Source organism: Toxorhynchites rutilus, chromosome 2 (genome assembly GCF_029784135.1).
Source record: "Toxorhynchites rutilus septentrionalis strain SRP chromosome 2, ASM2978413v1, whole genome shotgun sequence".
In the NCBI taxonomy this organism is placed as follows: domain Eukaryota; kingdom Metazoa; phylum Arthropoda; class Insecta; order Diptera; family Culicidae; genus Toxorhynchites; species Toxorhynchites rutilus.
The window spans coordinates 266844153-266871801 of record NC_073745.1 but is presented as its reverse complement, the minus strand read 5'-3'; the positions used below and the strand labels follow the sequence as shown (position 1 = coordinate 266871801).

At 41.9% G+C, this 27649-nt stretch overlaps 2 protein-coding genes across 6 annotated transcripts; both read right to left on the bottom strand.

Annotated features, from left to right (window-relative positions):
* LOC129771497 (spectrin alpha chain) lies at positions 1–27391 on the bottom strand. Of its 4 annotated transcripts, XM_055775186.1 has the most exons (9): positions 27257–27391; positions 13410–13551; positions 9294–13308; positions 8946–8987; positions 2588–4511; positions 1918–2521; positions 1752–1781; positions 899–1499; positions 1–827 (listed from the first exon to the last, which is right to left on the bottom strand). In XM_055775186.1, exons 3-9 carry the CDS (start codon positions 13278–13280, stop codon positions 699–701), a joined length of 7317 nt encoding a protein of 2438 aa, XP_055631161.1. In that variant the 5' UTR covers positions 13281–13308; positions 13410–13551; positions 27257–27391; the 3' UTR covers positions 1–698. The 4 variants fall into 4 exon arrangements, with proteins under 4 accessions (XP_055631161.1, XP_055631162.1, XP_055631163.1 ...); XM_055775187.1 differs by lacking the exon at positions 1752–1781; XM_055775188.1 differs by lacking the exon at positions 8946–8987.
* LOC129771499 (protein sarah) lies at positions 16822–27392 on the bottom strand. Of its 2 annotated transcripts, none has more exons than XM_055775191.1 (2): positions 27257–27392; positions 16822–19231 (listed from the first exon to the last, which is right to left on the bottom strand). In XM_055775191.1, exon 2 carries the CDS (start codon positions 19158–19160, stop codon positions 18399–18401), a length of 762 nt encoding a protein of 253 aa, XP_055631166.1. In that variant the 5' UTR covers positions 19161–19231; positions 27257–27392; the 3' UTR covers positions 16822–18398. The 2 variants fall into 2 exon arrangements, with proteins under 2 accessions (XP_055631166.1, XP_055631167.1); XM_055775192.1 differs by having other exon boundaries at positions 16822–19199; positions 27257–27373.
* Between the last annotated feature and the right edge of the window lie 257 nt (positions 27393–27649).

Sequence of the window (27649 nt, the reverse complement as noted above, 5' to 3'; positions counted from 1 at the left end):
TTAATTTCAAAGTGCTCAGACATGCTTTGTTTTATTTCCAATAATAAATAGAGGGAAAATGCATTCATATAATGGTTATATTTTGATATTTCGTTTCGCTCTAATAAGCTGCTACTGATGGCTGTTTTTATTCCGCTCATCGAACTCAAAGCCTTTTTGTTTCATGTCTCATCTTTTTTTAACTTTCGCTATTTCATTTTCTTTTTGCAAAACACGAACAGTTAGATAAAAGCTTGTTCTAAGAACGGTAATACATTTTCTGCTTTGAATAAATATTTATCTCTATAATCGACCACGAATACGTCAATTCGAAATAGTTTTACTCATTCTCCGTTCTTCGGTAATTTTGTCGGTGCCGGGAGCGGTTATATTCAAAGCCAATTTCTACTAGTCCGGAAATTGGTCAGAATATCGTCGGAGGCGGAAGGATTCCATACATGTTAAACTTGAGTGCTCCTTATCCACTAGAAACGAATTGTTTTGCGGGAACGTTGAAAGCGTTTTGTGAATTATTATCAAATGTGTCATAAAAATATTCTTTCGTATAAATATTTAAAATTATTCCATTGTTAAAAAGGTTTATGCAAGGTAAAACTTATCGACATAAATAGGCCAAATTGTTTTTTTATCGTGCGTCTACGGATAAGCCAAAATAAAATTTATTTAGCTGAAATGTTAAAAGCTTTCGAAACGTGTGCTTAGTTTTGGAACAAGGTTCGAGTGAATTCCACATAATCGAGGGCACCCGTTATAGGCAGGCTTGTCTTCGGGTCGTTGAATGGTTTCATCCTTTGGACACAATAATCTGCCATGTCCTTGGTGAGGTTCTGCAATAAACAAACGAAAAGGGTCGATCAAAAATCGAAAATAAACTACAAGGGCAAGTCAATGAACATACGGAATATAACTCATCCTTGGTGACGTAAGGACGATCGGAGGCGGTGATAGCGCGGAAGGCATTCTCGATTTCCTCGTAGCTTTGAACGTTTTCGGTTTCCTTGGAAATCATGAAGGCAATATACTCCTGCAGCGAAACATGACCATCGCGGTTCGGGTCGACCACATTCAGAATTTCCTCAAACTCCGGATCGGGTTGTCCTTCCTCGACCATTGGCAGATCGTAGCCCAAAGCTCGCAGGCAGGATTTGAACTCCTGGTGGTTGAGTTTTCCGCTCTTATCCTTGTCGAAGTGTTTGAACATCATCGAGAACTCCTTGAGGGAATCTTCCGATACGCCAGACTGGTTACGAGCCTGTATCTGCTGTTTCAAGTTGTGCTGCATACGCATGGCTAGCTGATCCAGCTGATCCCACTGTTGGGCGAGACCAACAGTCGAATGCTCGGTGTAACGGTTATCCAGAATGAGATGTTCCTCTAGCGTAGCTCCCAACTCCTCAATCTTCTTCAGATCGCCACGACGTGCTCGGATTTCGTTAGCCTTATGACAAAGCGCTTCGAATTGTTCTTCCAACGATCCCGAGCCTTCCATGAGAGAGGTTCTGTGAATGAGAAGAAAATTTTTAAATCGTCTGCTTTGAACACAATCATCCCAATAAATATTGACAGTTAAGCGAAGAGGAATTAACGCTAAAGTTTGTTTGGTTCAAATTAATGTATTCAAACAATTACTGCGGGGCAGCAGCCGGTTATGCGTTAACTTTTGTTATGATATTCACGCTTTGCGTTGGATGTTTATAAAAGTAAGGCGGCATTGGCTACACTGCTTGTAATACGATTCGGTCCGTCATTACCCATTTTTATCCCAGCCCAGTATGTGGTATCTGTGGTTCGAACGAAATGCGGTGTATTGGGAACCCATTTGCAAAGAATACAAGTAGAAACGGTATCATTGTGGTGTTGTGATGGTTCATTGGCTGTACGGAAAAAGTTAGTTGTTCGGGAAAGCATATTGCCTACCTTGTTTCGGTGAGCCACTGGTGGAACAAATTGGCGTGCTTGGCGAACTCCTTGCGCAACTTGTCGTTCTCCTCCTGGCGATGAACTTCCTTCGCCAACTCCGCATCGCGTTCCTCAATGATCTTTTGCAAATTGCGCCAGGTATCCTCAAGCGCTTCCATCGTGAACCAAGTGTATGGGTTAGGGCCAACATTGAAGCTCTTGATCTTGCGATCCAAATCGGCCAGCGCCTGGAAATCGTACTGAGCGGACGACAGCGAAGCTTGGAATTGGGCATGGGCCGCACGCAAGGCAGTAATTTCTTCGATTGAGTTACAGCGCACCGGATCGGTCAAATCTTCTTCGGCGTTCTCGAACCAAGAGTTGAATGCCGATGCCTTCTTGGCGAATGTCAGATAAAGATCCTCGATCTGACGGAACTGTTCTTGCATGGCCAGTAGGCGGTACTTACGAGCCTCCGAATCAGCACGCAGCTTCTGCCAGCGAGTCAACACATCTTCATGTCGCTTTAGAATAGCGGCCGATTGGGCGTGATTTGCATTAATCAACTGATCCTTCAGAGCGGTTATGTTGTGAATTCCTTCCTGTTCGAAGGCAGAGAGACCTGCAGGTAGAAGAGCAAAGAAATCAGTACGTACCATGATTCTGCGAAGCTATCAATAATACTCACCAGCGTCGAATGTCTCCTGCTTAGTCAACAATGTTTGAACAGTAGACAAATCACGCCCAAACTCCTCCGACTTAACATGATTCTCCTTATCAGCAATCCAGCTCTCAACGACATCGGCTTTCCACATGAACTGCAGATAGGCGAAGTTATCCAACAGAGCATTTTTACGACGGGTTGCCAGTGCCTGGAGGTTCTCCAGTTTCTTATCGAGTTGCGCACAACGTTGTGAAATGCTCTCGCCATGATGATTGTTGTTGGTCACCAAAGTCTGTCCATTGTCACGGATATCGGAGCAACGATCGCGGTGAGCTGCAAAGTCTGTCTCGAAGGCATCATGCTTCTTCAGCAAACCTTGAACGGCGGCCATCGAATCCCCGTAATCTTCAACCGAAAGCAGCTGCTGCTTCTCGGTAATCCATGCCTCTTCTTCTTCGACCTTCGCCAAAAATTGTTGATAAATAAGCGATTCATCCAACTTCTGGCCTCGAGTGGCCGCTAGACCTTTCAGTTCAGCCCAGGCTTGATTGAGTGCCTTCAGGCGCTGTTCAATTTCCGGAACTCCAAGGTTAGAAACGTCCATAAGTTTCTCTCCGGCCTCTTGAACGGCTTGAATGGCCGGCTCATGCGAGGCCAATTCAGCTTCCAGACGCTTATGTTTCTTCTTCAGATTTTGTACTCCGGTCAAGTCCCGACCATAATCATCAGAGCCTACGAGTAGCTTCTTCTCCTTGATCCAGGATTCTTCATCCGCAATATCTCGGAAGAATTGATGTAACGTGTTGGCTTCGTTCAAACGAGCCTGGCGGTGAGCAGCCAAATTGCAAATGCGCTCATAGCGTTCGTTAATCGACTGACGCTTCTCTTGGATACCAGCACTATCAAACTGGCCACTTTCAACAAGTGAATCAGCTTGTGCATTCATGTCCTTGATGCGATCTTCGTGCGCGTTAATATCGGCTTCAACAAGTTGATGTTTCTTCATCAGATTCTGCACCGAAGCCAAATCTTTTCCGGCATCCTCGGAAGTCAGCAAGCTTTCGACTTCACCAAGCCAAAAGTCCAGATCCTTCACCGCTGCAATGTACGTGCGCTGCTTGTTGGCTTCCTTCAGCTTCAGCGATTTCTCAGTGGTCTTCTGAGTCAGATACTCCCACTGGTCAGCAATCTGGGTCAACCGTTTCTGAACGGCATCTTCAGATCCGCTGCATTGATTCCTATCAATCAGGTTGCTACCCATGGCCAATACGCTCTGGATACGATCAGCGTTCGCAGCCAACTCAGCTTCGAACGCTTGATGCTTCTGATGTTTCGATTGAATATTTGCTGGATCTTTATAACTTTCCTCGGTAGCGAGCTGCAGTTTCTCGGCAATCCAATTCTCAATCTCATCGGCATCACGTGAAAACTGCTGCAGCGTCTGTTCATCTCCCAAACGTGAACGTTTCTCGATCAGATCCTCCTTCAGGTGACGCCAACGATCCAGCACCTCGGAACGCTTATCATTGATTAACCTTCCAGCATAGTGCTCCTGGGCAATCAGCTGATCAGCCAGCACCTGTAGAGCGGCAATCTTCTCCTCGTGTCCATTGATGGCCTTATCGAAGTCTTCATGTTTTTTAATCAGCGCCTCCACATTATCACCCTTGGAGTCAACCTCTTCGGCATTCAAGAAAGCCTCGCGAGCACTCATCCAATTCTCGGCCTGTTCACAGTCACGCAGATACAGCTGCAAGTCGAGGTTCTGATCCAACTGCAAACGACGGGCCGTCCAGGCATGTTCCAGATCCTCGCGAGCCTTGGCCAAGTTTTCGATCTTCTCCTGTATCTCGGGCGAGGCATAGTGATTCGCCTGCAGCAGTTCCGCTCCGAACTGTTCGAAAGCCGCAAAAGTTCCGGCACGGGCATCTACCTCAGTACGGTGTTCCTGTTGTTCAAGGGATACCACGATTGGTTCACAAAAAAAGAAGACAAGTACAAAAACAGATCATATGAAATATTAGTCGCGGGTATCACAACGGGACTAGCATAATGATGATGATTAGAGAAAAACACATACCGATGTAAGGTAAGCATGGAATGCCAGACATATTCATAACACATACAAGTGAACAACGAAGCGATTTAAAGCGACAAAAATACATTCAAAAAGCAATTATGATTTGTTTGATGGGATGATGTGAATGAACGATGCGAAGAATTCGGACCAGTTGATGTAAGGCCCACATCGCAATGGATGCAAACGGGGTTTTTTGGACGAAACGATTCATTGAAATCCAAGTCTATTTTTCGTGGTATTTATTTAAGAAGTCCTATAATGTTTTATACTTCATATATCCGAATGTAATATTAACCCGAAGGTTAGTAAACAATAAAAAAGAATAGCGGAGTTGCATTGATTTGATTGATTTGAGATTGCAAAGTTTATTACTTTTTTCTGGAAGCCACCTTACTTTTTAGCTCCTGTTTGACGCTCGAGTCGATAACAAATGAGAACACGACTTCAAATCTCACCTAGTGACGAACTATAGCCACGCCATTGGTCTACGGGAATGCAGTCACTTGAGCCATCTCATGTCATTCGCCGCGTGGAATAAAGCGCGCTACACATACATCGTCCCGTCACCGTGAAGTCAGCGTACAGAAATGAAATGTCAAATATTCTCCCATGAAAATCGTATGGCAGCATTCACATACACCATCACTGGCAACTTTGACGTCGGCAAAATAAGTCCAAGAGGATAGTTGACGGGACGGTGACGGTGATGTTGTATGTGTAGCGCACTTAAGGGGGATTATCAATTCATCACGCAGCTGATTTAGCTAAAACATAATGTCAATTATTTAAATCCGTTTGATGAAATGCAGCCAAATGTATATGGGCCTACAAACGTACTGAAAGACAGATAATCACACCGATTCTGTATTTTGATCCAATCGAAATATTTAGATCAACTTGGCAAATCCCATTCCTCGTTCCTTTCAAGTTGTTTTTGCATTCGAATATTTTTCGTTTAAGCTGTTTTGTTTTCGAACATAGTTTCGAATCAAGTCGAACGTCAAACTCATTCTTGTTTAAGATCGAGTGACTAATTTTCATTGAATTCCTTCCGATAAATTTCCGCAGCGGATCAGCGGTGAATTGCAAATTCAAACTAGATCGCAATATCACTTCGAAATAAAAATCTGTCAGAATCGGGGTTAATATCTTCGAAGAGTATTCATTTGAACGATAAATTGCACTTGACACGTTCACTATATTGAAAAAAGAATACAAAATTAATTTATCTCAAGTCAAAAGTTTATGAAAATCCCCAAAGCATCCCGACCGAACTAGGGGACTCACAATGAACTATTTGTTTCGGTCCACATCAGTCGCCGTGGGTCGGTAGTGGACTTTTCTATAAAACATTTTCCAGCTTTGTTACTAGCTGCTGTAGTTGGAGTGTCATATCCATCTTCTCCTGAATCCTAGGATAACTTTGCACAGTATTTTGAGAAGAGTACATAACAGCATTATTCCGCACCAGTTGTTACATGAAGCGGGGTTTCCCTCTTTTACTGTGAAAAAATAATAATCATGCATCCCTGCATCCAGTCGGTAGAAGAAGTCGCGGTGTCTCAGATATTACAGCATAAATTATGGAAAGTTTGCACGATGAGTGCTGCGCAGGCTTTTAGCATCTCGGCTGACATGCAGTTGACTCCTGGGACGTAGTTGGAGACGACTCTTACCGAGGCGTCTGTGGTTGGTTGACTATCGGGACCTGGAGCAACTGTTCGAAGTACTGTCGGCGAGTTGCGTCTTTGGCATTCGGCTTCTTGTCCGCTAAAGTCGAGAGCATTCAGCTAGCGATGGCAGCATTGGTCGACGCGTAGTTTTGAAAGATAGTAACGTTGCGCACCCGTGTCTAGGATCTGGCAACGATCATCCACTTATTTACAGGCTCCATCGTCAGTAATGCAGCGTGAATGTTTATTTACAGTGGTGCTACATATCATGGATAGATTTGGTCTTCATCGTTCATCGTTGCCTGAATCAGTCTCGTGAGCTTCAGGAGGAAGCTGTGCTCCTCCATGATTCTCCGTAGCTGTCGTCGATCGACGGTATCATATGCGACTCTGAAGTCGACAAAGAAATGGTGTGTAGCGACTTTATCTTCTTCTGTAGGAGCCTTGAACCATTGCGATCATTAGTTTGATCTATTGTAGCGCACTTGATACTCACGGCACTTTTAGAGGATCTCCCGCAATGTAAATATCTGGTTAGACGTCGAACAATCAGGTACGAACCCGACATGATAACTTTGTACAAATCTGCTTACTATTAACAAGAGACGACGAAATAGAATCTGAAACACAATTTTGGTTGGTGGTTGCATGATAATTCTCATAATCCAGTTTGTCAATTTTATATAGATTGGGCAGATTCTGTCATGACACACACATCATGGAAATCCCCCGGTAGCTGTTCTGTGTCTCAGATCCTGACAATCATCCGATGCATACACTGTAGAAGTTTTCCCAGATCTCCCTTGAAGAGCCCCGTTGTGAGGCCGTCCTTACCAGCGGATTTGTGGTTATTCACCTGATTAAAGGCCTTCTTAACTTCACTCACCGTAGGAGATGGTACATCGTCATTATCCACTGCATCGGTGTAGTCCACATCAACACCGTCTTGGTCTCCTGTCTGCTCCTGTCGCGTTCGTTCTTCTAGATGCCTCCCTGTTTGTTCCTGCACATTTCGGCCCGCGGCAAAAAACCCTTGTACGAACAGTTTAATTCCTTGAAGAACTTCCGCGATTCTTCAGAACGATGAAGCATCTCCATCTTTTCACAATTCTAAATTCTTTTTCCGTATATGATACAATCGACCGACGACAGCTGTGGAGAATCATAGATGAACACGGTTTTCCCCGAAAGCTGACAAGACTGGTTCAGGCAACGATGAACGGTGCGCGGATCTCAGGTGATCTGTCGGAATAGTTTGCGACTCACAGGAGACTTCAAAAAGACGATGGGCTCTCCTGTCTGCTCCTCAACGTGGCGCTGGAAGGTGTTATGCGTATACTCGACTAAACACGAAGCAGGGCTGAATGGGCTTGGGAACATGGGATGCGTCTAAGACTAAATACATTCTAGCAGGAGGGACTGATCGCAACAGAATTATTCTTGGTAGTAGTCTTGTGATCGACGACGACGAGCTTAATGTGGTAGAGGAATTTGTCTCACAAGCACAGTTTAGAACGCAGTTTGACCATCTCAGTAGACAAAAGTTCCACTGGGAACGTTAGTACTCTGAATCGATATGAACGCCACGATAATCTGAGAAATGCCAGCCATCGATCAAAACTGATCTGCAGGTGTAGCGGTATTAGAGGCTGTACTGGAATAAGGTGCGTGTAGTCATGTTCTTGGAAGCAGCGAAATCGATGTCTTAGGCCGTTTTCGTTGGTTCGCGGATGGGCGCTGAACCTACGAATTACCGTTCTGAATTCGTCATCTTGGCCGACCTGAGCGTTCAGATCACCTATGATAATTTTGATATCGTGTTTTGTACATCACTCGTACTCATGATTCAGCGCGTACAATTCTTCTTTATCGTCATCAGTGCTTTCAATTTTATCGATTCGGATAATCACATGGAAGTTAACTAGACACAACTAGAAATATAGCCTTCAGAAATGAACCGGTTGAGTTGAACTGCAGTCTGGAAGTTCTGATGAATAGAATGAACTAAAACTTAACAACCAACGCTAGAATGTTATTTAACAAACGTCTATCAGAACTTAACAGCTGTGAATCCATCTACGCTCACAATTTGTGTTCCGCAATGTTTGAAAAGCCTTAACAGTAGTCAGAGCCACTATTTATATATTATTCCATGATTATGAGTTACGAAAAAACACCACTCCTTACGAAAGTATGACGGCATGCCTGAATAATGCTCACACTGCACACAATTACATTATTACATTCAATTATGGATTGGATGAGTTGACACGATGTGATGTGAGTGTTTTACTGAGGTGAGGAGTACGTGTGTGAGTGAACGAATAAAGTTCTGCTTCCGCATGTTAAATACATTGAAACGAGTAAATTTAGCTAACCAATTGTCAGTTTGCACAAGAACTGACCAAACAAGGATCAACATAGTTTTTGCACAGAAGGTAAGAGGAGAAACTGCTTTTTGGCGCCAATATTGCGTAGACATAACAAAACAAAAATTATTAATGTTTCTGATTAGAGAACGAAAGGCTTAGAGAGCTTGCGCTTTTCAGTTAATGACAACTTAAAACCGTTATGATTATTATTGCTATTATTAGAGCTTTGAGAACTTAATCTTTATTCGAACGTATACCTGCGGGACACCGTAACGAAAATCAATTTCAGCACGATGATTCTACGGGAAATTAAAACGTTGAATTTAGAATTGTGAATCACTGGTGGGAAAATATAGCTTCTATTTCAGCGCTAATCTATCAATGAAACACAAATTATTGTACTTTGTTTGTAGAAACAAAAAATCGTGTAAAACATAGATGGGTTCTGTTTCAGTGTCTAGTTCCGACAATACGGAAACCTGATGAAGTATATTCGAATGGAAACATTGATAATTCAATTTTTTCAAGACAATACAAATGGAATTTTTTTTCTAAAAACTTCTAATAATTAAATCTCACACACAAACGGAATAGTGATAACTTACCTGGTGTCTCTCGATCAGCGCCTCAGCTCCGGTGACATCATTTGCCAGCTCCTCCGAAGTGACCAGCCCCATCATCGAGCTGATCCAGGCCATCAAATCGCGGTAATCACTCAAGAAACGCTGTAAATCGTACGAGTCCAGCAATTTCTCCTTGCGCTGTTGAGCCTTGGCGACGACCTGTTGCCACTCTTCATTGATTTCCTTCTGTTTGGCGTAAGTCTGCTCCGCTGTATCCGGATGAGATTGCATCAGTCGATTCGCAGTTTCATCCAACTGACGGATCTTATCGCGCAGAGCGGCCAAATCACGCTCCAAACCCTCGTGCTTACGCTGAAGGGTCTGAACACCGCGCAGATCCTTGCCCAAATCGTCGTTAGTCAAAGCATTATCTTTCTCGGCAATCCAATCCTTGGTTTCGTCTACATCACGGTGGAATCGTTGAACCTCGTGAGCAGATCCAAGTTGACTTGCACGTTCCTGCGTAATGGTTTGCAAAGTCGCCCACTCTTCGTTCAAAGTTTGGATCTGGGTCTTAATCTTCAATGCAGCTTCAGTCTGTCCCAATGAGGTTAACTGGACTGCAATTTCGTTCAATTTAGCCAGTCTAACTTCGTTAGCCTTAAGATCATCGTTGAAGTCATCGAATTTCTTCTGCATAACCTCAACCTCCTCTAAATCTTCACCAACATCTTTGATTTGGGCGTGACTTTCCTTATCCTTGATCCAAGCGGACAAATCAGCAGCTTCACGAACCAGCACATATGCCTTAACCGTTTCATTCAACTTATTCTGACGCTCATGAGCCAACGCCAACAGATTGTCGTATTGGCTGTTGATTTGAGTCTGACGCTTGGCGATTGAATGACCATCGACCAAATTCTGTTGACTAGCACTTAGACCGGGATCGATCTTCTTGATGTAGGCAGCCGGTACGAAACCCTGACGATCGTTAACCTCAACCTTCCACCAGTCTTTGTTGTTCGAATTCAACAGAGTCAAGACATCTCCCTTCTTCATGGAAACCTCGCGGGGAGATTTCTCAGTATAATCATATAAAGCCATAACACATTCCTTTCCAGTAATATCAACAACGGGAGTTTCCTGTTGACGACAGTTCTTGGCTTGTTCCTGCAGAGCTTGGATGGTATTACCGAATGCTTCCAAATCAGAAACTAACGCTTCATGCTTCTTCAACAAGGCCTCCGAGGAATCCTCATCCTTCCCATAATCCTGATTTGAAACAATGGGCTCCTTCTCACGCATCCAAGATTCGGCTTCATTAGCATCGGCAAAATATTGATGAGCCTGCAGCGAATCTTCCAGATCCTGTTTGCGTTGGTTAGCCTTCTCCTTCAGTGAGCTCCATTGCTCCTTCACTGAATCCAGTCGCAACTTGATTTCTTCACCTGCGAAGGGTTGCTCGGTCAACATTTGCTCACCATTAGCGATTACAGCCGCACAGCGATTCTCGTGATTGTTAATTTCAGCCAACACGGCCTGGTGTTTCTTGATCAAGTTCTGGACACCAATCAAATCACGACCACGATTAGTGGAGGCTGCCACAGGTTCCTTCTCGCGAATCCATGCAGCCTCATCCTCCAGATCGCGGAAAAGCTGCTGAACTTGTAGCGAATCCAAAAGCCGCTGCTTACGTTCAGTCATCGGGGTGGCCAACGCACCGTAGCGTTTGGACAAAGCATTTTCCTTGTTGCGGATATTGTCTGCATCGAAATGACCACTCTCGACAAACTTATTCGCTGCTACCTTGATGCCTTCGATACGATCCTGATGAGCCATCACGTCGGCTTCCAGTAGAGCATGTTTCTTCTGTAAATTCTGCACGCTAGTCAGATCCTTGCCGTAGTCTTCGGACATCAGCTGCCCCTCGACTTCGCTCAACCACAGCTCAATATCTTCGACAGTACGATTGAACTGCTGCTGCTGGGAAGCTTCCTGAAGCTTGCAACCCTTCTTGTCGGATGCCTGAACAAGCGATTCCCACAAAGTCACAATTTCCTGCATGCGCGAATTGATTTGATCTGCTGCATAGTGCCCTTTCTCAATCAGATTCTGTCCATTGGTGGTTATATCCTCAATGCGACTTTTGTTAGCAGTAAGTTCATGCTCGAAGTTGGTGTGCTTTTGAACCTTTCCATTCAAGTTAGTCGGATCCAGGTAGCTATCGTCGGTAGCAAACTTGAGCTTCTCGCTAATCCATCCCTTGGTTTCATCACAGTCTCGTTCGAACTGTTGCAGAGCACTCGAATCTTCCAAAAGCTGACGGCGAATAGAGGATTTCTCGAGAAGAGCTGAGCGACGAGCCAACAGCATGGAACGACGCTGTGCCACATCATCAGCAGCATAATGCTGACCGTCGATCAGCTTGGTTGCGAAAACATCCAAAGCTTTGATTTTTTCCTCTTGGGCAGCCAGACTTTTCTCGAAATCCTCATGCTTCTTGATCAACGCTTCGACGGAATCCAACGAATCTCCAAGATCTTCGTTAGCAAGAAACGCCTCTTGCTTGGCCATCCAGGTATCGGCCTGTTCCGTGTCACGGTAGAACAGTTGCAAATCCATACATTGCTCGTACAGGATCCTACGATCTTCCCAAAGAGCGAGAAGTGAACTCTTGTCGCTCTCCAAAGCAGCCAGCTTTTCTTGAACTTCTGCTGCAGCATAATGTTCACGCTCTAGCAACTGCCGACCAGCTTCGGTAGTGACTTTGAAGCTATCCCCGCGAGCATCGATTTCACCCTTATGCTCTTGATGGCGCTCCAAAAGAGCTTCAGCTCCAGCGACATCCTTGGCAAGCTCATCAGCCGAAATGATCGCCTTCATTCCGTTGATCCACGAGACCAAATCACGGAAATCGGCCAAGAAACGATGCAAGAAGTATGATTCGTCCAATTTCTGCTTGCGTTCCTTAGCTTTGGCAGTAAGCGATTGCCAATAGGCGGCAATTTCCGCTTGCTTCTCTCGAATTTGATCACTGTGATCGGCATGAATACTACACAAGCGACCAGCTTCGGCGCCCAAAGTTGCTACCTTGTCTTCCAAAGCGGCCAAATCGCGCTCAACACCCTCATGCTTTCGCTGCAACGCTTGTACGCTAGCCAAATCACGTCCATAATCATCGGACGACAGGACAACGTCTTTCTCGGCAATCCACGCAACGGTTTCATCGGCGTCGCGATTGAAACGTTGGATTTCATGAGCTCCAAACAGTTTTTCCTGGCGCAGAATGGCCAACTGTTTAAGGCGTTGCCAAGCCTCGTTCAATTCTTCCTTTCTACGAGTGATGGTTTCACGTTCTGGATGCCCATTGGACAGCAGCTTATCGGCCAGCTCATTGACTTCCGTTACACGATACTCTTGTGAGGCCATATCCTTCTGAAATTCGTCAAATTTCCTTTGCAATACCTCCACGTGTTCAAGATCCTGGCCGAACTCATCCGCAGTAACAAACGCCTCCTTATCCTTGATCCAAAACATGACCTCTTCGCAGTGACGCAAAAACTGCACCAACACCAAAGCCTGCTGGAGCTTCATTCCCTTCTCGGCCAGACGTGACAGCAACAGTTCCCACAAACGATGCAACTCGTCCAACCTGCGCTGGATAATATCGGAAGCGAAATGCTGCTGGTTGATCATCTCCTGGCCGGTGTTATCCAGCACGACGATCGCATTGCTGTGGGCCGAAACTTCGGCCTCGAACGCCTGGTGCTTCTGGATTTTAGCCTGCAAATTCGTCGGATCACGATAGCTCTCCTCCGAGGCGGCCTGCAACTTCTCGTGGATCCAACTTTCCAGCTCATCGGAATCCCGCTTGAAATACTGGAAGCGACGCGAGTCCTCCAACTTCTCGCGCTTGTGGCGCGTTTCCACCTTGAACTCATTGTACCGATTCAGCACCTGTTCACGGCGCTCCTGAATATCCTCAGCGCTCTCGAGGATTTTTACCTCCTTGGGGGTAAACTGCTCCATGGTTTTGTGGTTCAAAGTGGGACTGCACCTACGAGTACAGAACAAGAATGATTACTGTCGAATAATTGAATTCAATTTATTTGGCGATGACTTCATCGTCTTCCAAAATAGTGTTATCGCAATACGCACCTCTCGTTATTTTTTTATGTATGTAATAATCAGTTAATCTTATCAGTAGTCGTATCGTGTACTACACACGCGTTCTTCGTAACGCAAACTCGAATACAGTCGTCCTCAATTTATTTCTTATTTGTCGGCTATAATTATGTTCCTGCAAAATGTTTTGGAAATTGTGAGAAAATAGTTTCAATTACAATATACACCACTTTGAATGGCCAAACATTTCAACTGCGCTGCCGCTGCTGTTACTATGCTGTTAAACATGAACGGATTAACGTGGTATGCAAAGAAAAATCGATATCTCCTCTGAGGTATTTCGGAAAAAAATATTGATAAGAGAGGGCGCGCGTTTGTGTGGACCTTTTAAAATCTATATCAAACTTTATTTGACATGTACGGTATACATAATTTTGTAATTCAATTTCTCACTTGCATAGGTTACCCCTGTGCTATTTATCATCTTTCTTAAATTTTTGTTTACTTAGGATTCAACATTTAGTTGCACACACATAGTTCTTTTATTGTTGTTTTTTTTTTCTAATTTTGTGTGTGACGATATCTCATCATTTCTGCCTACTTTTCTACATAAATATGATCTATTTTTCATTTCATTTCGATTAATTATGCTTCATCATCTATGTGTTCCTTCTCTATCAGAGGTTTACCGTACCTAATCGCGAACGAGATTCTTCTCACAACTACCGAGTCTCACTGTGTTTGTTAGTTGATTAAATTCACTGCCACTAAAACGCGCTGATGTCATCTATTTATTTTTTTGTATGTCAGAATGCTATATTTTCTCTCTCTTTTTGCCTCTAGAGTCGGCGCTGTAGCTTTTCCGTTCTTCTAAATTTTGCTATGAATGCTTGCCTTTGTGTACGCGGTGATGTTTTGTTCTCTCTACAATTGATTGAAAGCAACGCATAGTCCCATTTCCATTCAAAATAGATCCTCGACGGAACGGAACGTTTCGTTTGAAAATGTTCCCCATGCGATTCTCATTGCAACATTCATGATGCTCACTGCAAAATTCGCAGAAAATGATATCTTCATTCAATGCAAAATTTCTGGAGCAATGTTTAAAATACTTATTCGTTGATTTTAAAGTGTGAATTTTTTATTTTATTTCACTGATGTTACATTGAATGACGATGGGTTTATTCAAATACTCCGCCTATTGTTCGGGATCGAAATCGGATCATAACTTTCCGACAATTAGACAGGATTTAAGTATTCAAAAAACGATTAAAAGTTTAGTTCCCACATTCCACATTCCGTGCACTCTGTCTAACTTCTATGTGACCATTTTCAATGAACAACGCAAATAAAAGTTTGGCACCGAAAAATTTGGACACAGTAAAAACGTAAATATGTTTTTTTTTTGTTTCTGAGATCAAATTTTATTGGAAGGATTTTTCGAAATTCTAATTATTACTTTGGTTATATTCTAATTATTACCTTGGTTACCATTTTAGTGATACGTTATTGAGCTGGTTTGTTCACGCGTTTTTTGAAACTTTGTTTTTCTAAGCTGCAGCTCTACTGAGCCGATTTATTTCAAAATTGGTATGAATACATCTTTATGCGCATCTACATCGCATAAACCAAATAAAAAAATATTTTTAATTTGCCAATTTAAAAAATTAAAATTAACATAAAAAGTGTGCTAAAAAAAGTTTTTTCCTAAAACGACCGGCATTTTGTCTAAAAACATTTTTTGGCTTGGCATGACTAGTGTCGCAAAGACGTCAAAGATTGAGTTTTTTGAAAGCTGAAAAATGAAATGTGGGTTTTCAAAAAAAAATTATGACCAATGTCTTAAGATTGCTTGCAACATTTACATACACTGTTATGTCAAAAAAAATGATTGAAAATCGGCTTTCTGGAACTTAGTCTTTTTTTCGGAATACAAGACAGAACCTGGTTTAAGCGGTTTAAGGTGCCAATGTAAATGAATATCTCAAATTCTCAAACGAAACCTTCTGCAAAAGGTCGATTTGCACGGAAAAAACATCCTGTGCTAAATTTCAGCTCAATTGAACTTCATTCAAATCTGCCTCCCGAGCGGGGATGGATACAAACACGTATTTCACATCCCTTGAAGAGGTGGTAGCTGAAACCAAAATAAATCAACAGCACGTATAATTGGTAGCCTTGGATCTGGAGAAGGCATCCAACCAAACCTGAATTCTACTAGTTTTGAAGTCACTGGCAGACTGCGGGGTAGACGGCAATCTGCTACACTTTGTGGAAAACTTCTCGAGAGAACTTCTTCGGAATCAATCGAACTATTCCGCTATTCAACGCAGGTACTCTACCGATCTCCAATCGCGACGGCGGAGAGTTGCAAACCTTTGTCGTACTTTTCTTAGGAAAATACCGTAACTACAAGATTCTCTACACGAACGGTTCCGAAGGCATGCTAGAAGTCGGTTTCGGGGTAAGTGCCCACAACAATCAAGTGTTCTCGGTCGAACAACCGGAATTTTTGAAGCTGCCACGATTCCGTCAACCAAGCCGACCCTGATAATGACAGACTCGGTTATTGCCATCGATGCCATCGGAGTAACCAGATCAAAGCACCTCTGGTTATAAGGTCCTCATGTGTGTCCCCCGACATAGTGGCATAGCCGGCAATGAAACAGCCGATCGCTTTGCCGGAATCGGTCATTTCGGAATTATGGATTATCGACACTTTCGGCGCATTTTTCGCAAAAAATCGCTGAGACGAGGCTGTACGTCCGGAAAATTAAAGGCTCCACAACTAGGTTCGATGACAAAAAAAGCAATGAAGTAACAGCGAATACTATACCGATTAAGAACCGGCCTATGCAATATGTCACATAACTTCACCAGTGGGCTCTTTACGTATGATGCATCATAATTCAGTCGAACACAACTTTTGTGTTTGCACGAAATATTAAGACTTCTGAAATTTCTACAGTACCAGCAGAAGGATCCGTGCTGTCCTTAGCGACGACTATCGAGAGCCGCCGCTCTGTTTCCTGAAGAATGTCGACCTATACTTTAAAATTTAGATTTAGAAGATCCTTACTCGATTAAGGGGAACAAGAACAGTCGGCATCTTCGTACGATACGGGTTCCTCTCCACTGGCCGGAGGGCATGGTCAGCGGACTTCCTTGCAATCCACCAATCCACAGCAACAAAATTGTCAAATAAGGATTGAATGTTTTTATAAGTGTAATTTTTCGGTTATTTCATTCCTTAATTTGTTATTTTGTTTTAAAAAAATGTTTCTTTACCTCGCGGCATGTTATAGGTTGTGCTACAGAGACTAACCAGCCCAGGAGGCTGAAAGTCTCTTTAACGGAGTACAAAACAGAGCTAGTAAAATTCCTGAAATTCTCGAGGACAGTCTGACCAGCAACGTCAATGGTTCCTAAAACATATTCGAAAGTAGTGGGTTTTTTTCAAGTGGAGTCCGGAACTATCATAGAGAGAAGCGGCGAAGGGGCAAATGTTACCCAGCGGACCGGATTGCAAAGCAGGCCCAGGAAATAAAGAAACGCTCGAGGAAACTACACGAAAATTTGAATGCGTGTTTATGTGCGGCAAAAGTTCTGTCTGGCAGTTTTCGATCATAGATTCAAGACGAACTTTGGTTACTTCTGGGATCTTGAATCAGCAAATTTATCAGCTATCACTACTAACATTCCATCAAACAATGGAACAGCAAAAAATTACTAGCAAATACTGTTCAATTGTGAAGTACATGTTGAACAATCAGGGTGGAACTGCAATTTAACTGATGGATAATAATCGGAAATGGGATTTGGCAACCATGAAAGTGGGAGCAGGGCTCATGCAAAAAACTATGGACCGTATACGAAGAAAAGTTCGAGCAATGGCCTATGGTAGGAAGGAAGACTGTAACGATGGTCGTACAATAATCATGATACCTACTGATGCATAACTGTTACATTGAACTATAGGAAACAAAACGCATTTTCAACCCTTTGCGTTCGGAATTAATTTCCCTTGAAAGAGATCCTCTTATCTCTCCACGCTAATAACGCTAATAAACCCCGATGAGATTTTCGTGTCCAGATTTTTTCGTGTTCAATCTTTTTAGAATTCGGAATCATAATTTTAAAATGATTCAGCGCTTTAACACGTTCAGTTCTGACCAAACTAGAGGACCGACAATGATTTTCTCGTCCACAATTGTCCCTACAAATCGATAATAGACTTTTCTAAAAAATCTAATTTTCTTTGTTCATGTCGTTCTTACATTCTCCAAAATCTACTGCAGATTCATCAGGACTCCTGGCGCATAGAAGTAGGTATTTTAGCGTTCAAATCTTCAAAGTGGAAATGTGACTCATGAACTGCTATTGGAACTGTAACTAAACATAATCAATAAAATTCCCCTATCGCCAAATTCAATCATTTGATCCGCTCTCGTTCCCGCTCGACAAAACGCTACTCATGGCACCTGCGTGCGACATTTTCTCAAAGTTTTTTGTATATTGAACAATTTGTCTCACTTTCGTTGAAACAAACAAATTTATGTCATATTGGTGTGAATGCACCTCATCCTATTTCGTGAGTGCAACATATCGTCGGGATGGCTGGTTTAATTATTAAGAATCCCTCAATTTGCAAAGTAACCGATTCTAATTAAAACAAAGTGAAGTAAGGATGTGAGTGCTCTTAACTCAGTCTGTACACGAATTTTTGGTGTATGTGTGTGTAAACAAGCACGAGAGATAATTAATGTATTTACAAATTTTGAAGTTCCTATGTACACTTATAGACTCCTTTTTTTATAATCATCACGAAAAAAAAACTCTGCTGTCATTTGATATAAAAATAATAATCCGATTTCTAATTCAGATCTCGGATCCAATACATACGACACAGAGATTCATAAAAAAAACAATGAGACAAAACCGAAAAAACATTCATTTTATAAAATCACAAAATATCTAACAACGATCTCCCTCGAGCCGGGCCGAGTTTCTCGTGGTCCCTTCTTAGGTGGAATCCTGACGTTCGGGGCATCGAGTCTGCACGATTCGCCCCTTCCGCGGAAAGTCTTCGTCGTCATCATCGAAGCTACTGCCACCGGACGATTTGTTACTGTGACCATCCTCCTGCATTCCCATATTTGCCGTATGCAACACAATACCCGGGTGGTTATCCGTCTGAGCGTGGATCTCGTGGATCACACCTGGTGTTAGATTGGCCAGCGCCGCCAACAGATCGTGATTCACGAGGGGTTCATTTTCCTCGGCCGGTTCCCAGCCGGCGGGCGGAGACGCTGGAGGTGAGATGAGAAACTGTTTGACAGGTGCTGGTGGCTTGAGATTCTTATTCGAAACCGGTGTGACCGGTTGGGCCAAATAGCAGGTAATTATAGATTTCCCAAACTGATACTGGTGCAGCTGGATGCGCGCATTCGCCGCCGCTAGTGCAGTGTCATAGTTCACCCGCAACCGTCGAAAACTTTTCAACCACTGGAAAGTTGCGTTCTCAGAGAAGGTTTTGAACAGTTCCTCCATTCGGGCCTTCAGTTCAACACTGGCAAACACCTCCGAGTGTATGTTGGTGACGATGATTGACGTCGGCAAGTCCTCTAAAAGACCGTCATCCACCGGATTGGATTCGTTTTCCGAATCATAAGCACTGGGCAGCGCCGGATGTTCGTTCGGCAGACCATCGGACGCATTTATGAACAAGTTCTCGTCCGGCGTGCTGGCGTCCAGATCTCCACCGGCAGCTGCTGGATGGGCCATTTGTTTTTCTGTGCACGATGTGCTCCTCTATCGACTCACCTGCGTCCCAGAACGACAATGATTTTGGATTTCTAAATTTTTGCAAACCATCGGATAGTCAGTGAGAAGAGAAGAAAGGTAGAAAGAGAGAGAAAGGAGCAAGTCAGATTTGCAACTTATCACATCGGTGGGAGTCTCGTGTACTATTTCATGTGATTTTTTTTTATTGTGGAGGAAAAGTGTATGTGACTGCAGCCTGTATTAGTATCTAGGAAAAAACGCTACAAATCGACAGCAACAAAAAACAACAACCGTTCCCATACATTCGTGTGCTAGCGTGTGTACTTCCATCGCATATACCCATAAGATCAAAGGTGTTTCCATGAGTGTCGGTAACGGGACAAAACTGTGTCAACAGGAATGACCATCACAAGGATTAACACACAAGTGTGAACGAAAGGAATGGAAAGGATGGTGAAGGCGATAATGATTGTATCCGACTTTCGAACGCGATTTGCTGCTGATCTTACTCTCTTTTGCTTTCGGAACATATATAACATTAGAAAGACAAAAACACATCGAAATCACACGCGAGAGCCGATGATACCGACGCGCGTCTTGTATTCTAACTGAAAAGTCTGCAATGCGCACTGCGAAGGCCAAATCTATAACCAGCATTATTGTGCAATCCATGACAAATTGACATATTTGCTGTTATGCGATAGTAAAGATGATTTACACGAGAAAATCGCTTGTTATTGCAGTTTTTCTTCGCCATTAGATATTCATCACGAGCACCAGCAGCAGCAGCATAACACTCATGGGTGAAAATGGTTTTCACAGCAGTGCAAAACTGCAAAAGGAAAAGGCTTGTTCGATACGCTCCAGCGTCGCTATTATAATCACCATCGCCTCTACCTGATGTTTGCTTTCCACAAGGTTTCAATGAACTGTATGTTATAAGTATTTTCCTCTCAAAATTTATTACATAAGTTCAGGAGTTGACGTGGAAAAGGAATTGTATTTCATTTGATCTGGCGAAACGAATGTGCGGTTATTATAAAATATATTGGAATCATCATAAATGGCATCGTAGATTATAGATTGTAAAATGTCAAAAATATAATGTACAAATATATTGAACTGTAGACAAATTCTGATTAATCTTTCATCCAAATTACCTGCATGAACACGACATGCGACCGAAATAAATACAATGAATTCGGTTATCTCAGACATAGGAAACATATTTCATATCAAAATGTGGAACAAAACGAATCAAAAACGTGGAATTAGTGTGTTACGAGTACCGTCAATCGAGCGCAGTGTATTCATTATTCTATTCACGTTCTCGTTTTGTAATGTTTTCCTTTTACTCTTATTCTGCCTGAATTCCGGCGTTGAAGCCGCAGCACGTTTTCTCGTCTTTTGCCATCCACGTATATAACGGCAATTCAATCACCCAGATATGAATGGTATCTCTTGGTACGTAACATTGAATGTACTCAACCCGTAGTTGTGCGAGTGTCACATTTGGGGGTGATTCATCTCTAATTAATTAAAGAACTTTAACACTTATCTATTTCATTAATTGTGTGCGGTCTTACTGGTATTACAGTGCCGGACAAAACATTAAGACCACAGCTCCAGCAAAAAAAAATGACAAAACTTTGGAATAACAATCCAATCCAATGCTTAAAACGCATTTTTAAATAAAAAACTATTGTTTCAACTACAGATGTTATAAATTTCTTCGAACAATGAAAATATATTATAATTTTCGATTGAATCAATGTGCAGATTGGATTATTTTTTCTCAGAATTATGTCAGTTTCTTTTTTGGTTAAGCAGTGATCATAATGTTTTTCCGACACTGTACATGTTTGGAGTGGTATGATAAAAAACTTCTTTCGAAGGATAAAATGTCTACGAGTTATATGCTTGTTACTTATTGATCTAGAAATTTGTTCCAATGTCTCAAAAATTGCTTTTAAAGCAAGCTATTCAAAACCCAAAAATATGTATATAAGCGGGTGCCAGCTCGGAAATCCACTTTTTGACTGTTCGTGGAAGTGTTCAGGTGAGGCACACGAAATTAGCGCGTTTTAGTTCTCGAATTCCAAGAAATCACCGTCGAGAGAAACTAAACGTGGCGTTGCACCGTCACGGCTTGGTACACGACCCTTAACTGGACATGCCAACACCCGCCACCAGATGTCACTGGACTGACAGAAAAATAATAAGAATGGTCCGAAAATAGAAATTCGGTTCTCGGGATACGAGACGATAGGGGTAACGACCGGATCGAGTTTAAACTTTTGGACAAATCGGCCTGCAAGACCTGGTCAAGTTACCATCCCCTACAACCGAAACAACGAGTTGCTACTATGGATAGCTGGAGCTTCCAGGTAAGTGTAGGCTAAGGAAGTGGAAGAGGAGGCAGCGTAGCTACACGCAAGGTTTTTCCCCATGCGAATAACAAAAAGTACCCCGACTTTGAGACATTTCTAAAAAGAGTTTTAGGGGTGCCATCAAACCCTCAAGTACAACTTAAAGAGCGTAAGAAAGATGAAAGGTCTACGAATGATGTTTATTACCTGCGCATCCAAAACATTGTTTCAGTAACTCAAAAATTGATTTGAAACTAATCTATTGAAATCCCAAAAATTTATATCTATAATAATTGTTGGATGGGTCAATTATGCTCGCTCTGGCCAATCCCGTTTCTAATTCTACCATGTTGAACGGATGTGCAAAATTTTCCACTTCAGAATGCATCCGCAAAATATGCACGAAAGAAGCTCTATGCTTGCTCTTGCTTGGACTTTTAAAAATATTCATTGAAAATTGATTCAGATGCAACTCCAAACAAATGATTGCTAAGCCAACGGTAATCCTACGTCAATCTTACAGTTATATCACAGATGAAATCCATCCTCAATTTTTTCTATAACTCTTCCAATCGGAAAACTTTCTTAAGATAAAAAAATATAATTCATGACAAAAAATTTAAACAAATTATTCATCGTTATTGCAATGCAATTGTCTACTTCTTGATACCGTTTATCAGCTGATGCGAACTTTCTTCAGGCCGGCCAGTTCCATCAATTCCTCATCTGAAGAATGTCGTTAGTAACTGCTTATTTCATCTTTCCGGTTTCCGGTCATCGCCCAATGGTTCTTTTTTTGGCGGAAATGGGGATAATTTTGAAGACTCAGCTCTTTTGGAATTATCTGGAAACCATTGTGGGACATTCTTGCTGTAATGGCAGCTAACTATATCTTGCCAAAACATAACTGGACCAACTTAACACTTAATGAAGGGTAAAATCCTCTCTTTTGAATACTTCCGAGTTTATAGTCTTATTCATCACAAAAACGCTGGATTATTTGCCATAGAAACGGATTTCTTGGCAAGAATCATGATATTGATATTCTAGAATCTGCTAGGAATCCTGCCGCCAGCCGAAGCTTTGTAGAATTTGACCACTTGGAAATCGATTTTCACATAAGTCGTGGTTGTTCAAAACACATCCATCACCTGATCTTACGAGCCCGGGTTATGACCACTGTTTGTTGTTTGAGGCTTCGGTTGGTTCGTCTACTTGCTCGGTAGCACCTGCTATTTGTTGCCTTCCCGGAGACGAATTCGCCGCTCAATACAGCGGTCAGCATCGGATATAGGTCCAATATAATGTTATGATCCTACCGCTAGGCTCATACCTGAGGCCCATTTTGTATAGTTTTTGCGTCAATGATATGTATGATTGTCTATCAATAGATTGCACGATGAGACAACTTGCAGATAATAGAGTAATTTCCATCACGAGTACTAACACTACCATTTTGTAAAAATCGTTACAAGATATTCTGAACAGGTTCATATGATCTCTCAAGCTAAGTATCGAATTCTAGAAGACCGAAATGATCATTCTTCCAGCTTCAAAGAATCAAAAATAACTCTGATATTCTGATAGAATGTTCTGCCGTTTCTTTCATAAGTATGTCCACTTGTTTCGGCATCTTCATTGACAATTCCAGTGCCCCTTGCAAATTTGGAGACCCTTGTTCCGTGTATGTCGCGGATGTATCATAGAAACATTGCCCATCGACCATTATTTTATCTTTTCAGACGGTCTCAGCTTAAGGGGTTATTACACTATGGAAACTTAAAAAAATAAAAAGATATTTCTGGCCTAAAATGTTTTCTGGAATGTCTACTTTACTGTAGATTTGGTCCCAGGTTTGTCCAATATTCCGTTCCAAAGTTACACATCAACTAGTGGACCTAAGTGTTTGCGTAAGAAACGCGGATCCAAAATTTAAAACGCGTTTTTTTCGAAACTAAGTTTTGCAAACTGGTGGGAGTTCTACAAGTTTCTCTAGTGGACCGATTTCAACCAATGATTTTTTTACGTAATCTTAAATAATCTCCATACCTTTTTGCCACTCAGAAGGTCGATTTTCGTCCGAAAATTTTTTTCCGAGATGACACCAGATCCCAACGTTTTATGCATTTTGAGGTCATTTGGCATGAAAAAAAAACGATCAGGATCAACAAATCAAAACTTTATGCGCTTTGAGACACCCCTAAATCATGTCCGATTGACCTGAAACTTTGCAGTCATTTATTTTGCTAAAATATATTTTTTCATGTTTACACTTCATGTTCAGCCCTTTATTGCGTTATCCGCGATTTTCGTTATACGCGGTGACCTAGCCCGACTGTTCCGCGGATAATCAGGGTTCTACTGTATTGTTATGTGAGGGGCTTAGTATGCAAGGGGTGTAAGTGACTTAATCGATTTCTCTTCATCAACTTTTTCTTTAGTCAAATCTGTCTGCACGATCGTGGTTATCGAAAGAGGACAATGAAGGGAATCGATCAATGTAGATAGGTCGTTTTAAAAAGTTACGCGAGAAATGTAGTGCATGAATCGATATGTGGAGGTATCTGAGGAAATGCTTAATTGGTAATCTTGTTTATTCTGTACATAGTTCTTCACATATCATTGCATTCAGCTTCGTATAGACTTCGTACAAGATCAAGTAATGATCATGCCTCGAAACCTTTGGTGGCAGGTATAATAACCACCAAAAGCGGCTTACGCTGGATTCGCATCCGATATATGGTAAACCTGTTCAGCCCAACCTGTGTTTTATCTCTCCAGCCATCCTTCTTTTCTCCTATATTTGGAGACAGGAAACAGATGAGCGAATATTTCTCACACAACTATGCGGTTTTATTGGATTAATACACGTAGCTGCTCTGCATCAATCTCTCAATTTATGCTAATGTTTTTCTTGCAACAGAGACATTTTCGTTGCTGTTTGACCAGAATCGCCCCTCTATTGAAGGTAGTCATTTAATTTAGAATTAGATTAACACTACATGTAGAACGTCATCCGTTTTGTTTTCTAGATCTCTTCTATAATCGTCGTTACTTTATCCAATCATGATCGATACATTAGCCTTTATTCTGCATAGCGAATGACGCGGGATGGCTCGAGACACAGTATACTCGAGTGCAGATGGCGTGTTGGTCATTAAATGAGATTTGCAGTCTGTCCTCTTCTATTGGCGATCTAACGTACAAATCTACACCTAGGCGGCGCTGCGGTGAAAGTGATGATGGTTTTAAATTTTGCCATGTGAGCATATGGAAGGTTTGTAGTTCTTTCCATAAATTACAATGTTATAATCATAAAAGATTATTTGATTGCGATGAGTTTGTAAGAAATTTAATTCTGCGCAATTTTATATATAACATGTTATTTATTTACCTCTTTCAGTAGTGAAAACTATAAAAATGTTGACAATGGTTGAATTAAAGAAGGAAATTCGAGAGTACAATCAAACACAAGTAGAAAAATGCACGATTCCTGCATGTGAGAACTACCTTGGAAAGCCCGGAAGTAAAATATACGTGATTTGTTTTTGAGTTTTAGGTTACATTAGCATCATTTTCTTAGTTCAAAAACAAATGCCCGATGACTCACCGATCGTTTACGTTTTGCGTTAGATCGCCAATTATCGACTCGGGTATAATATTGGAGTTCAAATGTAAGGCCGCGATGACACTACTTGCAGCTGCTTACAAAAATGTGGCTGCCTGAATCTCAAGTAATCGTGAGAAGTAAACAATTACAGTAAGTTACATTTAATACGAGATCTAGTCAATTGGACAGACCTGTAATGCGACACGTTTAATTGGACATTTTTATAAACGTCGAGTTCGGGGCAAAAATTATGGCCCCACATTGAAAGTCGCCACGAGAAGCGACACTGTACCAGTCTTCGCGATGGTCCAATTACAGGTCAAAAACTTCTCCAATGCGACACTGAGTGGTGCCTCGGCATGTCGCATTAAATGTAAATTACTGTATATAGGATTGTATTGGTGTGGTTACATTGCTTCCCCCTCGCATCGTATGAATTCGTCTGCATTGAGCAAACAGAATAGGTTTTTTCTTCTTGCCAGTTATCGTATGTACTCCAAAGCAGTGTCACCACATCCTAAAGGCTGATTTAGACGATGCCAGTCAGCGCTCTAGTTGAAGTTCCAGTGAACAGAGAACAGACACTCTGTTCAAGTTACTTGTACCAGTATCGAACAAGTAATTGGCCTCGAACTTGAACAGAGTGTCTGTTCTCTGTTCACTGGATACTTCAACTAGAGCGCTGACTGGCATCGTCTAAATCAGCCTTAACGCAAGTTTAATAAGGAAGCAAGCGACTTGGCTATCTCACGTCACACACAATGCACAGTAAAGTGCAATTCACATACAACATCCACGTCACGTTCACGTTCCGTCACGTCACGTTGCGTCAATTATTCTTCCATGCGATTCCTGTTGAAGCATTCACATACACCAGCAACGGCAAGTCGAAGTTGCCGTTGCCGGTGTATGTGAATGTTTGCATAAGAACTGCTTGGAAAGATAATTGACGCAACGTGACGGGACGGAACGTGAACGTGATGTGGATGTTGTATGTGAATCGCACTTAAAGGAGATTATGGGCCTGATCACGAACGTCACTTCACGGTGAAAACGAAATGAATTATGAAGTGACGTTCGTGAACAGGCCGTATGTAAAGAATTCGACAACAGAAATACGGGGAAAAAACAATTGCCTTAATAAACGTCACTCGAAGGATGAACCGCATTGATTCGGTCACACATCATTTTAGCCAGATGACGAAAAACGAAGCTCCTATTGGTGTAGAGTGTTTCTCATAATCCAAAACATGAAACCCAATAGGAAATTCATACTTGTCAATGATAACTTTTCTCGCCAGGTTATTTATACGATTTTCAATGTTCCACTTGAAATATAATCCTTCCGCTTTTGATCTCTCATTCATTTTCTCCAAGTTGCTTTTCAATTAATCATGCTATTATTTCCTTCTCATACATTTCAATCGCTACCATTTCATCCACTTTCTCACTGAAAATCGTCTGTAGCTCTCAACGATGGCTGCATCGCATCGGTCAAATCTCCGCTACGATTTCAATACAAACACCACAAGCAGCATAAAACTCCGTAACGCGACTAAAAATAAACATCGGCAACTGATGACGTAATCGTTCGTGAATTCATACAACAGCAGCGAACGCGCTATACAGCTCCAATTAGATGTCCGTTCTGTTCTTCCTAACAGCCCACAAACCGAGATCTACTAAATTGTGCAACTTATTTTTTGGGTACATACTACCGGAAAATAGCACAATTTTCATACTGAAGGTGCGACCTTTAAACGTTAGTGATATTATCGATTTTTCTTTTGCTAAAAAAAATGGGGGAGGAAAATTTTCCTCATTTAACAGCAGCGGTAGCAGCAGCAGGATTAGTAATAGCGAACGGCGACGGTATCATCGGCGAAAAGCGGCCCAATTATCATTCATCTTGTTGGAAAATCGATTTTGATTTCGAATTACATTCCAGCAAGCTCTGATGACCCAAAACGGTCCTAATTTTTCGATCACTTGATAGGGTGTGTCACCAATTTTCATCATACCATCGTTTAGAAAAGAAAATTTCACCGCGAGCGAAATTCGAAGTGGGCAATATAATGGCTTATTATATGGTAAAATGTAAACGAAAAGATACTCACAATCTTTTGCACAGTTTTTGGTTAATTTTCCAGGAATTTTTCCAACTAATTTTCACTTTTCTTGCACAAGAACGTACACCACAAAAGACGAACTTTGCACTGCGATTGCCAACGACGAACTGTGATGGCTGCCAGCGAAAACGGATTGATTATGTTTTCATCTTCTTCATGTTTTTCGTTAATTGCCGTTTAACTGTCATCCGAGCGTCACTGTTCGTTATTGTGACGATCAAAATCGAGATGATAAATGATTGGTGTGAAGTTTCGTGGATTTTGGTTTGTGCAATATTAGAACGATACAAATATTTCATGTTACATCAGCCTCGTGAAAATGACTGAAAAATTACTTTACTTTACTAACAACAAATTGAAAACCATCCTAGACCTTCCTCA

What these genes read in the sequence shown, in the direction of transcription:
- LOC129771497 (XM_055775186.1), bottom strand. Translation starts at nt 13,280, where the DNA reads ATGGAGCAGTTTACCCCCAAGGAGGTAAAAATCCTCGAGAGCGCTGAG. An exon ending in CTGGGCTGGGATAAAAATGG is followed by an intron (nt 1,500 to 1,751) that starts GTAATGACGGAC and finishes TCTCATTCACAG; the next exon opens with AACCTCTCTCATGGAAGGCT. An exon ending in CCAAGGATGAGTTATATTCC is followed by an intron (nt 828 to 898) that starts GTATGTTCATTG and finishes TGTTTATTGCAG; the next exon opens with AACCTCACCAAGGACATGGC.
- LOC129771499 (XM_055775191.1), bottom strand. Translation starts at nt 19,160, where the DNA reads ATGGCCCATCCAGCAGCTGCCGGTGGAGATCTGGACGCCAGCACGCCG.